At 42.9% G+C, this 13,554-nt stretch overlaps 1 protein-coding gene across 1 annotated transcript; it reads right to left on the bottom strand.

Moving 5' to 3' along the window:
- Nucleotides 1-6: 6 nt before the first annotated feature.
- On the bottom strand, nt 7-12,075 carry zgc:175214 (uncharacterized protein LOC557610 homolog). Its single transcript, XM_049570938.1, has 7 exons — nt 11,067-12,075; nt 10,484-10,853; nt 8,412-8,565; nt 4,786-4,828; nt 4,225-4,266; nt 3,418-3,500; nt 7-874 (listed from the first exon to the last, which is right to left on the bottom strand). Exons 2-7 carry the CDS (start codon nt 10,506-10,508, stop codon nt 754-756), a joined length of 468 nt encoding a protein of 155 aa, XP_049426895.1. The 5' UTR covers nt 10,509-10,853; nt 11,067-12,075; the 3' UTR covers nt 7-753.
- Nucleotides 12,076-13,554: the final 1,479 nt, after the last annotated feature.

The raw sequence follows: 13,554 nt of genomic DNA, 5'->3' as shown, positions 1-13,554 counted from the left end.
TTTTATTTAAAAGCAACAAATACAAAATAACAATATATAGGGACATGTTTACGTACAATACATACAGGCAAGACTAGTTTTCTATCAGTCTCTTTTTAAAAGGAAAGGGCATGGGACACAATCGGTAACAATATTGTCTACTTAAATCGTCATGGTTGTAATCCCGCTGGTCTTGGTTTCAGACGGAGGTGGTGGCTACCTCTGACTGCTGGAGCATTTCACCTACATTGGCAGTATTGAAGATGCATGTGTGGCACAGGGTTATAGGGTGACTGACATGGTTTGTGCTGGCTGTATTGGTAACACCCCTGAGATATTAGAGGTATCCATACTGATCCTGTACTCTGATGTCCTGCTCAATGCCTGTAGTGTTTGTCTCTGGCAGTGCTGCACTAGTCGTCCAGTGACAGTGGCAATGATATCCTGCTCTCTAATGTGGCTCCTTTTCCTGTCATGTTTTTCTTTTTTGGTGAACAGTGCAATATGGAAGTAGAACTAGGAGCATTTTTTGTATGAAAAGATCCTATTCATCCACCCACTCCCTGACTCATCTGACCAAATCGTTTTGGTGCTGTCAGTATCCAATTCCCATCGAGGCATATTGCTCATAGGTCAGCAGCAGGGCGGCCACTTGGGATCATTATCAACATTTCCTGTGAGATGTCTTTAAGATGACCGCTGTCCATCATCCCTAGTGTATTTAATGTGTGTGTTTTCTGTAAGGGGAGTCCGGTTTCCTCTTGTCCAGCTCCCTCACACCTCCTCTGGATCCATTGGCCCCTCGGCACCCTGGGGAGCGTCTGTGTGGAGCCGGAGGATGGGTTTGTTACACATGGGGCACACGCTGCGGATCTCCAGCCACTTAAGCAGGCACCTGACAGGACAGAATCAGTAACAGTTTAAATAATGACAACAGAATCTAGTTTACCAGGAGCAACTTGCATTTTTATAGTGTGAATCACAGGGGAACCCATAACTAATGTTTTGGTGGTTTAGTCCAACATGAGAGTGTGAAGTCTGGTAGCTTGTTGGGTTTTGCTTTCATGTTTTTATTTTAGTATGGGACTAGAAGGAAAAATCAATGACATAATACTGAGGTACACTTTTTAAACCTTCAAATAGAGCTAGAAAATGCAGCTCAGCTTTTTATCCCATCACTAAATCCATATTTTCTGCAATTAAGTTAGCAATGAAGATCTTTTCCACTACATTTTACTTTACGCTTGTTCATGTAACGCTAACTATATATATATATATATATATATATATATATTATATATATTATATATATATATATATTTTTTTTTTTTTTATTGTTTTTTTTTTTTACAGTTATTGGTTCTTTTTTTATTAAGATAAAAAAAAATACTGCTTTGTCCCATTCAGCATAAAGGAGTAGTAAGACATTTTGGGAAATACACCTATCCGCTTTTTTCCCATAAATGCATAGCACCAAATTCTGGGCCCCAAGCATCAGCAGTCTCTGTGGCCCCCCCTGCCCTTACTCTTTTGATCCATGTCTCCCTCATGCAACTTTTGACTTTTGATAAACTCTAGCTGCATTTTGAGACGAATCCTAGTGCAGGGGCGGACTAAACCATTATGCACTTTTAAGGGATGAGCAGGGCCTCAGAGAGCTTCCACTATTTTTTTTATACAAATTTTAGTCTTTTTAACAATTTATTCAGCCAATTTTCATTTAGTTATGGCATTAATTGCTTAGAAAGAAAATAGCAAACAAAACCAAACATTTCATTCCAGGCTTGTTGAGGGCCCTTTTCAGCTGGGGCCCTGTGTAATCAGTCCCACTTTTCGCCCCACTATGACTATTGATACCACTCTCAAGTGTGTACGTCAAGCTATCGATGCAGCCAACAGCTAGCTTAGCTAAATAATAGATGTAGCTACTGTGACATCACCCCATGGTTTGTTGATGCCGTTTTAAAGCCTTGAGTTCAGCATTTTGGCCGTGGCTATCTTGGTTATTCTGGAGCCAGAAGTGACCATATTTGGAGCTGTGGAAGAGTGATGGGTGCATCTGACTAAAAAAACCGAGAACACTATTGTTAGTGGCCTCAAGACCAAAACTGTTTCTTGTACCAGGCTGTAAACATATTTATTTCTGCTTTTAACATGGAGGTCTGTGGGGATTGATTATTTTGGAGTCTGCCTCAAGTGGCCATTTAGTTAACTACAGTTTTTGGCACTTGCGCATTGGCTTCATTTTTCAGCCTCGGAGGTTGCCTCTTGACAAAATCCACCTACCAGCATCTCTAAAGCTCACTAATAACATATTATACCTTGCTAGGGCTCAGAGGTAGAGCGGGTCGTCCACTAATTGAAAGATCAGTGGTTCGATCCCCGGCTCCTCCAACCTACATGTCGAAGTACCCTTGAGCAAGATACTGAACCCCAAACTGCTCCTGATGGCTATTCCATCAGTGTGTGAGTGTGTTCAAAACCGAGAAGCAGGTGGCACCTTGTATGGTAGCCTTGGCCGCCAGTGTGTGAATGTGTGTGTGAATGGGTGAATGTGACTCGTAGTGTAAAAAGCACTGAGTGGTCAGATGACTAGAGAGGCGCTATACAAGTGCAGTTTGACCATTTGTTTAGTCCTGAAAATTCATAGGTGTAAATTGACAAGTTATGGGTTTACAGGGGCTAGGGTTATGTGCTGAGCCATTTCTTGGAGTCTTGTCACTGTGAGGTTGCCAGGCAACCAGTGAAGGCTTCAGGGAGGCTAGCTGTTTTGCCTTGTCCAGTCTTTATGCTAAGCTAAGCTAATCATTAAAGTAGTAAGACTTTTTGTCCCCTAGCATTTTTCAGGTGGTATTATTATTGGCTTTCACAAAAACAACCAAATCACTTTCCGTTTTCGTCAGAGCCTCGCAGCTACCACAGTATCCACATTTACTTCGGGTGTTCCACTCCTGCTATTTAAGCTGCTATTAGTAACTGCAAAGACCTTACACTCATACTCTTTGGTATCTGGGGATAGCCACCGATAACTACCACAGAAAACAAAAGCACTATCCTTTCTCTGTTTTCATAATGGTTGACACACTTCCTTTGTGCCATGAATCAAGCCTTCATTTTCCTGAGATCATAACTGGTTGCAGACAGGATTGCATAATGAAAGTGAGGTTTATAAGGAACCAATCTGAAAACTGCTGGTGTCATTACTCTACAGCCATTACACTGTGCAAGCAACATTTACTTCATAATAATACGTTCAAGCATAAAACTTTATTTTAAATTTGATTTACTGGCTGGAGCTTCACTGTCATACAGATATGAGAATGGCATCTTTCTTTCTCATCTAACTCTCGGCCAGAAAGCGAATAAGCGTATTTCCCAAACTTGAGTCAAGTATGTTTATAGCTGCTTGTCTACAATTTCCAGTTTAATAACACTCACTTCTTGTGAAATGCATGTGAGCACGGGCACACTCCCAGTTCATCTCTGGTCCTGAATTCTTCCAGACACACCGCACAGGTTTGCTGCAAGAACAAAAATAGAGGCAAGGTTAGTTTACATGTGTTTAATTTTTTTTCCTCCATCTCTATTCAACAGTAGGCCTGTATCTCATCACAGCCAAGAACACTGCCATTTGTAAATGAGATAAATTTGAGCAGTGAATTAATTTAATCTGACCTAGATTTTCAGCCTAACACAAGTATAAGCTTGTGCGTTTGAAATAATGCTTTTACTTTACGTTTCCTAGTAACAGGACTATTTCAACCTTCCCTTGAACAAAGACGGAGATTGAGACTTTAAATTGAAAACGAAAATGACCCCTAACCACCGCAGCCTTGGGGGAGAAAAAAGAAAGAACTTGGAAAAGCAATCTTTTCAGGAATCACAAGAGACAGAGAAGAGATCTTTTCATAATGCATTTTGAATGAGTGCAGTTATTCCTGGAGTCCTAAATTCTGCTACAAGCGCAGAGCCAAGCAGCCACACTGACATTTTGTTTAAAGGGCTGCATTTGAAATACAAGATCTTTTGAGGACATCTCCTCTGAGTGTGTGCAGCATGTTAATCACATCTGAGAGGAGAGATTGATTGAGTTAACCAGCCGAACCCTCCCAGCTCATAATGGGTCATCAGAGCTGGCACGGAAGCAGGGTGGGCAATATGACGTGTGCGCAGCTCACACAGATCATAACGACATATGTTGAGACCAAATATCGTGTAAAGGTTTTTGCAGAGAGAATGACTTACTCCTAGAAGGCTCAATTTCTTGCTTGCTCCCTTCAGCACCACCTACAGTTGGTAAAAAGAGGAGAGAAATATTGTGTCATGTGAATGATGTGTCAGCACTATTACACTGGCAGAAAATCTATAGTGTAAAACAAACACTTCAGATGGATTCAATGTCCTGATGTGACTGGCTTAAAAATATCTGATGGCAAGAGTGGTGTGTACGCCTCTGTTTGCTGCATGGGGTAAAAAAAATAATAGTTATATAGATAATACAGACAGCTGCAGCTCAACCTTCCCCGAAGCTGAAAACATTGTCGACAACTGTCCCCACGCCACACTGTGACACCCTGCTACCTGCTCACCATATCAGGCCTTCCCACTCTGCGGCCTCACGAACGGTTTTGAATCAGAGGGCAGATGAGGACACATGGATGAAGTCAAGGTCATCTATTAAGGGCGGTGTTAGGTTTCACAGTTGAAGATGTAGAGCGGTGTGAAATGCTACGGTGGTATTTATAACCTGCCTCAGAAGCTGGTGTTACATGTTCAACCATAGTGACATATGCTGCAGTGACATACCTCATTGTAGCTGAACTGCTCCCTTGTCCCCTGTTGTTTCAACCTACGAGAGGCAGAGAGACAACAACATCTGTACGGTACAAGTGACTGTCATAACAGCTTAAGTCAGTGGTTCCCAAACTGGGGGTCGGGACCCTGCAAGCGTTCGGAAGATGAATCTGAAAGTAGGCCTATGCAAGATGATTAACCAGGAAGACAAAAAGGTGAAAGGTTTTGCTTCTTTCTTGTGAATTATTGCATGATGTATCCTCTCCATGTTTATTCAGTTGAAGCAATTTGACAACTACCTCAGTTTCCACAGTTACATTTTGTCGTTCCACTGACCCCCATTTCAGCTACTGGGGATAGAAACGGCAAAAGACCTACACAGATAGGCCTACTCTTTGATAACTGGGTACAGCAACTGATAATGACTGGGTAGAAAAAAGTGCTATCCTCTTCCTGTTTTGGTTGCACAATCGTTGATGCACTTCCTTTGTGCTACAAATCGAGCCTTCATTTTGCCAGGAGATCATACCAGCTGGCAGACAGAACTGCACAGTGAAAGTGAGGCTGATAGGGAACCAATCTAAACACAGATGGTGTCTTTATTCTTAAGCCATTAAATTGTGCAATCATTTACCTCAGACTGATAAGTTAAAGCAAAACATTGTCTATTTTCACTTTAAAATCATCCATGTTATTTATCAAAAGTCAGCTTGTGTTATCATATAGACCAGTGGTTCCCAACTGGTGGGTCATGGGTCCATTCTGAATGGACTGCAAGTGACTCGTGAACCTGTTAAGTTTGTATAAGTCACGCTTAATTTCGAAGTACAGTTAATTTCTGGCGCAAAGCTTTTATTTTTAAGCGCCGTTTCCTGCTGTAGAGTGAGTGACTAATGGACAGCTACTTAACAGAGACAGCAAACTAGCTCAACGACGTGACCAACCACAAGTATGACACTGAATACACTTAACTGTGTGGACCTTGAACTAATGACTAAGGAGAAATCTGGACCCTGTGGCTGCACCAGTTGGGAACCACTGATATAGACCATTTCAAATGCACTGCTAGGCAACAGCTTGGGTCAATGTTTATGTCCTGTCAACTGATGTCATTCACATACACTGCAAAACATTCCAACAGGGTGTAGACCGACCTCCAGTTCAACAACTGGCAATTGTTTTGAATTGCGAAGATAAATGAAATCGACAAACTCAATCATTTCTGTCGTCATTTTCAGGGTCACTGTAACGATACTGTAAAGATATAAAGTCAAACACAAATGTCCGACCTGTCTGATGTTTCTACTGTGCTTATTTTATGCACTGTGTCGCTTTGCTATCATCTTTGATAAACCAAGTCTACTGGCATGGAGGCTAAGCAATGTACTGCTGTGGAAGAGGCCGCAACAAAACATGTTTCAATTTTAGCCACCTACTGTAAAAAAGCCAACATCAGTTTATGTGTACGTTATACTGTAATTAAAAATATTTTCACCCCTTTACCTAACACACTGACTGATGAAGGCAGTGAGACCAGCAACTGCTGTATTCTAAAGAGACTATTTCTGTAAATGGAGTTTGGTGGCTTTGAAGTAACGGCTTCAGTTTCACGCCGGAAAGGGCTGTGTGACCCCAAAGTAAAACAGCGAAAATATTCTTAATATAACATACACATGGACTGATAAAGATTTTTTTAGGTAGCTAATAACTAGGGGTGGGAATCACCAGAGGATCCACGATACAATATCATTAATATACTTCAGTCACAAAACAATATTATTGCGTTTTAAATATGTTGCAATATGCTGAATATTGCGATACAATATATTGTGACAGATTGCAATTTATCATTACATGTTTTGTCAACTGTGAATTGTGTCCTCAAAGTAAAACTTTGTCAACATCTGTTTTATCTCATAAGATAAAGTTTTCAGTCTGTTCATCTCACAGCCATTTTTTGCAGCAGCAAAATGCATCTGGTGGACTGAGAAAGCAATTGATTATATTATTCTAGTAGGCTACCTTAAGTTTAATTTGTATTTGTAATGTTAACAACTTAAATAATAAAAAAAAAAGATTCTTGACACTAGCACTGTCGCCTCACAGCAACAGGGTTGCCGGTTCGATCCCGGGCGTGGGAGCCCTTCTGTGCGGAGTTTGCATGTTCTCCCCGTGCCAGCGTGGGTTCTCTCCGGGTACTCCGGCTTCCTCCCACAGTCCAAAGACATGCAGATTGGGGACTAGGTTAATTGATAACTCTAAATTGTCCATAGGTGTGAATGTGAGTGTGAATGGTTGTTTGTCTCTATGTGTCAGCCCTGTGATAGTCTGGCGACCTGTCCAGGGTGTACCCTGCCTCTCGCCCGATGTCAGCTGGGATAGGCTCCAGCCCCCCCCGCGACCCTCAAGATGAAGATTCTTGACACTGTGTGATGATACGATATTGACACCCAAAAATATTGTGATACTATGCTGTATTGATTTTTTCCCTCACCCCTACTAACAACTAATCAACTGAGGTGTTTGCTCACAGCCACATCATTTAATGTACATTTCCACCCTAAAATTGTTGTAAACAAGCATTGTGATTTGGTATATACAAAAGGACCCATTTAGAATATTTATGTTGTCAAATGTGAAACCGTCTTTAAGCCAGCACAGTCTAATTTCTGTGGAGGAAGTGACACATATACATTTATAAAGACTTGTTAGCCCTTTATACATCAATTGATTACATTTTTATTTATATCACTCCTAAAGCCTGACTAATTACACACTTTTCAGGCCAATATTCATCAGTATTTTGGAAAAATCTGATAATGATATATTTGTTTATTTTTGTGTCATTTTTTTTTAGAATAAACACATGTCATTAATCTGTAGTTGAGGGTTCATTAAATGTGATATTTACATGTGCATTATTTGTTTTTTTGGCCACATGGGGGCAGCGCAACAAGCTGTGAATACAATTTTAGGTTAATATCACCCTCTGACGTTGATTTGATGAACATGATCGTTTCTTATGTACAAATCCAGCAGATATGCAGCAACATTATTCATTTTGAGGTTTGTGTCCCCCTGATGAATGTGAGTCCAATATTCACTCTCTTTATAGCTCTGTTTTGGTCTAGCTAGCTAGTCAGCTAGTTTGTCGCTAACTTTGTCCACTGTCTGATGTTGGTGCAGGTGGCATATAGTGAGTTTTATTTATCAGTCTACTTCTATATCACTGGTTGTTTTTTTTATTATATAGCTTTCCTTTTGTTGTATTATTTCACATGTATATATACACAAATAGCCTACCAGCATAGATTGATGTTGTTTTTCTTGAAACAATTATATACTATGCGTAGCAACTTTGGCAGCTTCGCCAGGCTCCATAAATATTCATCATGATTGCTGCTATCATCACAGACAGTATTAGGATCTCATTACAAGGCCAGTTTTGAGTTCACTGCTGTGGCACACTGTGTTGCAATGCTTGTTCAAATTGCCTCTATAACTGTGTTACCCACTTGCTGTAATGTCACTTCTCCTTTTGTACTTCCTGCTTTTTCTCCACTTTTCTCATTGGCTTCCTCACTGTCTCCCCTGCTTTTCACCCCAGTCCACCTTCCTCCCAAACCTCCCCCACCTACCTGAACAGGTAGCAGCAGAAGATGAGGCTGAGCATGAAGACAAAGAGGCCGATGCCCAGCACAATGACGTACACATTGAGCGGGAGGTGATAGATGTCAGACGTCATGCTGCAGTAGTGTTCAGAGCGCTGAGAACCCAAACCACACAGGCATCCTGGCAGGAAGACATTTGTAGATATAGATTACGCACTTGACACACACTTAAACTGTTACCTTGTAGGGTTAAGACTCCAACATGTTAGCTTCGGCACGTCTGATAAATCTTCTTCCTCTTTAATTTCCTGCACGTGTAAATGTGGAGGAGTCGCTGTCATTCTGTTGAACTATCATGACAGTTAACATCAACACCTCGGTATTTATAGGGCTCTGTATTTTTAGTTGTTTACAGCCTCGGTTTTTTAAATGGCATATTCACTCTCAAAATACAGAACTACTAAAATAAAACGGTCATAAAAGGCAAAAAAACTTCCCCAAGATCCACAGTGTTCAGCTGTAGCATTGACAGTGCAAGTCTAAATTGGGAGCATAGACTTTAGACCAGAGATGCTCAACTTGCTTTACTTGCTTGTACTTTTGTAAAATGACAGGAAGCTGGGGGCCAGTTAATTAACAATAGTAATAAATATATAAATAATTAACCTCGACCTCTGTCGTGGGTGTGGGGGATCCTCTGCCTGCACTTTTTTTTTGCATAAATAAGCTCTATTTTGATTCTACATATGCACTGGCAGAGTGTGACTGAATCTATTTTTATTGTGAATTAGGAAATCGCAGGTGGGCCACCCAGCATCCTTACAGGCCAGAACTTGAATGTCACCGCTTTAGATGTTGGAATTTGTACAGACAGTTGCACTGTTGTGAGGTCAGAGAGCATGTTAGCTCTTGAGATGTGTGAAAATCATTTTCCTTTGTCAAGAAAAAAGTTAGCCATGATTTTTATTTGCATTTAATGTACACTGAAGAAAAAAAAGGAATCACTGCCGAGAATTAGGAGATCATTGTTTGTTCATTAACTAGAAAATAAATTGTAAGTACCATCACAGGTTTTGAGTCTCTGGCTGCCAACAGACTCAAAAACGTCACCATATGTTTGCTTGACAGTGAGTATGTGGCACTCTGGCTTGTCTCCACACAATCAAGGGTTTTATAAAATATTATGTGAGGCGCTCAATGTAATGTGTTTGTCTGGATGCAGGTGCGCCCAGGGGAGCTGTGGCTGGCACTGTGGTGGCAACTGAGGCGCTCATAGGACTGCGCGTTAATTGGCTGTGAACAAGACAAACATGGAGGACAGACACCACTTCCGCCACACTACCATCTGTTCCACAGACTCTATAGAGGTGACTGGTGGTGTGTGTGTGTGTGTGTGTGTGTGTGTGTGTGTGTGTGTGTGTGTGTGTGTGTGTGTGTGACAGCTCTGGGGGATGGATGGGTAGAGGCGTGTGGTGTCTGTCTGAAGCGTGTGTGTGTGTGTGTGTGTGTGTGTGTGTGTGTGTTGCAGGTGGCAGGGGGTGGGGTATATTAAACAGATTGAACTCTGGGGACTAAAGGACCATTTGGTAAAACAATAGCAGAGGAAGCCCCACTTCCACAGGCCACATGTGTTCCTATTAATTTGCATCAAGGATGTTCTTTGCCAGCCTGTAAATGTCCATGTGTCTCTCTTTTAGGGTGAATGAATGGGTACAGCTTGCACACTGTGGGGGGTATGGGGTGGATAATTTGACATGGCTGGGTGGTTGGGGGATTTACAAGGGGTACTTAGTGTAGGGGAGACCTCGGGTAGCATAATGAGAGACATGATTATTACTGCAAAATCAGTACACAGTAACAAAACAGGAGTCACGTTAGAGAATAAGTTCAGCTGTCACGGCTGTCAAACAAACATGACCTTGAATTATATGGATTTTCTACCGAGGCCTTCGCTCTCTCTCAGTAATCTACCATTTGACATGCCATTATGTGGATCCCATAAGCCAGCAGCCAGCGACTAAGTTTATGAGATACAAGTAAACACACGTGCCACCACCTCCTGTGTATTTGGCAGACGGCAGAGAAAGCCACTCACTTACCGTTACACCATTGGAATGGTTGCATGAAATTTGACTCCCAGGACAGCAGCAGTAAATTCAGGCCCTGTCAGGAGGAGGCTGGAGGGGAGCCAAACTCGTGGGCAGGAGCTCCGGACACTGGATTTGTGTGGAGCCTGGATTCAGTCTCTCTGAGCTGGGTCTCTCCTTTGTTGGGTTGTGTCAGCTCCCCCAAAAACAACCATCAAGATCTTCAGATTTGCTCAGATTCCACAAATCCTCGAGGGTGCGGTTTCGTGTGGCTCAGCAGTCTGTGCAGCCCAGCATTCCCAAATCTGGATTAACCACTCCGTGTAAAGATTGGGAGATTTGGGACTGGGGTTTGGACCAGGACTGAAGACATCATGTGCTCCTGGATCCCAGTGAGAATGATGTCATCAAGGGAGGGAGAGAGAGAGAGAGAGAGAGGGGAAGAAACAAAGAAATCTTGTTGACAAGAAATGATTGTTTTTCAGCTGCTTCACACCATGTGTTATTCAGGAGTTGTTATTGTGAGGAGCTGCATCTCACTCAAGTCCAAAATGTCACAAACAACACAGGCTGCTTGGTAACAGGAAATACTTACATTTCCAGCAGAAAAAGGGGGCCTCCTTGACTTCACTCTGCGTCTGCAGTGTCGTCCCCCTCGCCAAATTCAGTGACATCCACCGCTCAAAATGACAGTCCTCGTCCAGTGAAGGTAATTATCTGGCATTAGTCTGTGCTTTGTCTTCCTCCCAAAGCTGCTTTTTTTAACAGAGGATTTTCACAAGTCTCATCCCCTTCTCCTCTGTTGTCTCCTCCTCCAGTCCTCTGATCTTGCAGTGGGTATTCCTCCTCAGTATAAGAGGCAGAGATGTGCGTCCACCAGAGCCCAAACAAAGTGAGGACAGCTCCATGCAGTCAACAACACTCCTCTATAGCTGGGTTTGCTGTTTCTGCTGGTGAGGGTGTGTTTGTGTGTCAGTTAGTGCATGTGTGTGTGTGCGTAGGGGGGGATCCTACTCTCCCTCTAACCATCTGCTCCTTCAATTGAGAAAAAAAAAAACAGACAAAAGGCAGTGTGTGTGTGTGTGTGTGTATGTGTGAAGGAGTGTGTCTGCGTGTGTCGTGTTCAGACTCTCCCACCTCCAGCTGGCTTTGTCATGGCAGGCTTTCCCCTCTTCCTCTTTCAATCCATAATGGTGCTCAGAGAGAGCCTGCGAATTCGCCTTTCCCCTTCCTCCTCTTGCTCCTGCTCCTGCTCCTGCTCTGCCTTGGGTTTGTAAACAGATCTGTGCTCATGTGACCAGCCGTTTTGCCTCGCAACTCTCCTCTCCCTCAGCCCTCCCTCGCTACCTCTGTCCTCCAATCTGTAGGCAGAAGGAAGGCAGAATGAGCCCGACACTGACGAATAGGGCGCCTGCAAGCATGCTGATGTGTGTGTGTGTGTGTGTGTGTGTGTGTGTGTCTGTGTGTCTGTGTGCGCACACCCCGGTGCATGTATATGTGAGAGGGAAAGAGGAGAGAGGAGAGAGACATTTGCAGCAAAGTCGAGGGAGGCCCCGGCCAGCAACATGCGCACGGCTGATGTCCTGACAACCACGAAACAAAGCCATTTGTGTGCAGTTGTGGTCAGCAAAAGAAAAGATGATGCAACCTCAATCACCATGTCCCTCCTTTGCGCGCACTCAGGCTGTATTTTTGGAGCCACAGCAGATTATTATTCATGTTTGCTTTGTTTGATCTATATATAAACATCATGTCACTCCTTTGCAGAGCAGGAAAGAGGTATCTGTCAAAGCAGGAAGCAAGAAAAGTAGGGAGAGAGCAAAGTCACATCCTGGACAAAGACGTCAACCCCCACACCAGCAGCCCTGGCTGCCAATTCACTGGGGGAGAGGACAGCTGCTGAGCTACTGGGCGAGCTGTGACACGGTCAAGGGGAGTGCTGCCTCACCAATCCCCAGGGGGAGGGAGGGAGGGAGGAGTGGAGGCTTCAATGGGATCCATGCCATTTTCATTCACCCTCCTCCTCCACCTCCCCCCTCCTGCTCTAGTAATGACATTACTGCTGGATGCTGAGGAACAGCTGGATGGACCGCACAGATGCATGAGCATAAACACAGTCCATAATACACTGCATGCGCTGTTGGTTGTTTACGGGTTTGGGAATCAAATGACATGAGTGTGGTAGCTACAGGCTTGTGTTGTCATTGTTGGCATGTGAAAGATGGTGGTTTTGTTAACAGCACGCCCTCTTGTGAAATATGATGAAAACATCATTGTATCAACAGCTTCTTCAAGATAAATACACAACGTGAAAATGCTCAGAGGTTATAGGCTGCACATTGGCTGTGATGAAAGATACTGAGAAGGATTTTTCAAACCAGTAGTGGAAGACAATTCCTCAACGCTTGAGTGATGAAGCTGAGCTACAAAATGAGCGAGCGAGATGCAAATCTTGGCCTTGTTTTCTTAGTGACATGGAAATCTTTTTGGCTGTCCCAACCTTTTGTTTTGCATAAATCATAGGTTTGCCTGATTGTAGGTTTATCTGCTGATAACAAGACAAAAGGCCAGAAATGTGCTTTAAAGCTAAATAAACTGACATTGTACAAATGTTTTTCTATGATTCTAATAATACTGATAAACCCTTGTTACATGGGCCAGTAATGACAGAGTAGTCTCTTGTATCCGGACCTATCTCCACAGCACTGTGTCAGTGCTCAAGAAAGGTCTGAAAGCTCCTGTCATCATTCTGGTAGAAGAGTACAAAACACTCTGGGTTGTTTGTATTTCTCTAAACCAATCTCAGTTGTCCTCAACAGTGCCAAGCCCAGGATCGCAAAATGGTAGCTCAAAGGTAACAGAAGGGGAGAATACCAGATAAAATAGCTAGTCATTGGCAGGCTTATACCCACAGTCTACATCCAGTGAGTCAGACTACATGCAAAGTATTTGGGTGTTTCTGTTGGCACCTCTTACTGTCAAACCATGTCTTATTGATGCTCATTTTCTTTGTGAGTTTAAATGTGCACAGTCACACCAGAGATGGGCCATCTCTGGAGTCAGGCCCAAACACAGCTGACCAC

This window comes from Epinephelus fuscoguttatus, linkage group LG3 (assembly GCF_011397635.1).
Source record: "Epinephelus fuscoguttatus linkage group LG3, E.fuscoguttatus.final_Chr_v1".
In the NCBI taxonomy this organism is placed as follows: Eukaryota; Metazoa; Chordata; class Actinopteri; order Perciformes; family Serranidae; genus Epinephelus; species Epinephelus fuscoguttatus.
This window is presented reverse-complemented; position numbering and strand designations above follow the sequence as displayed.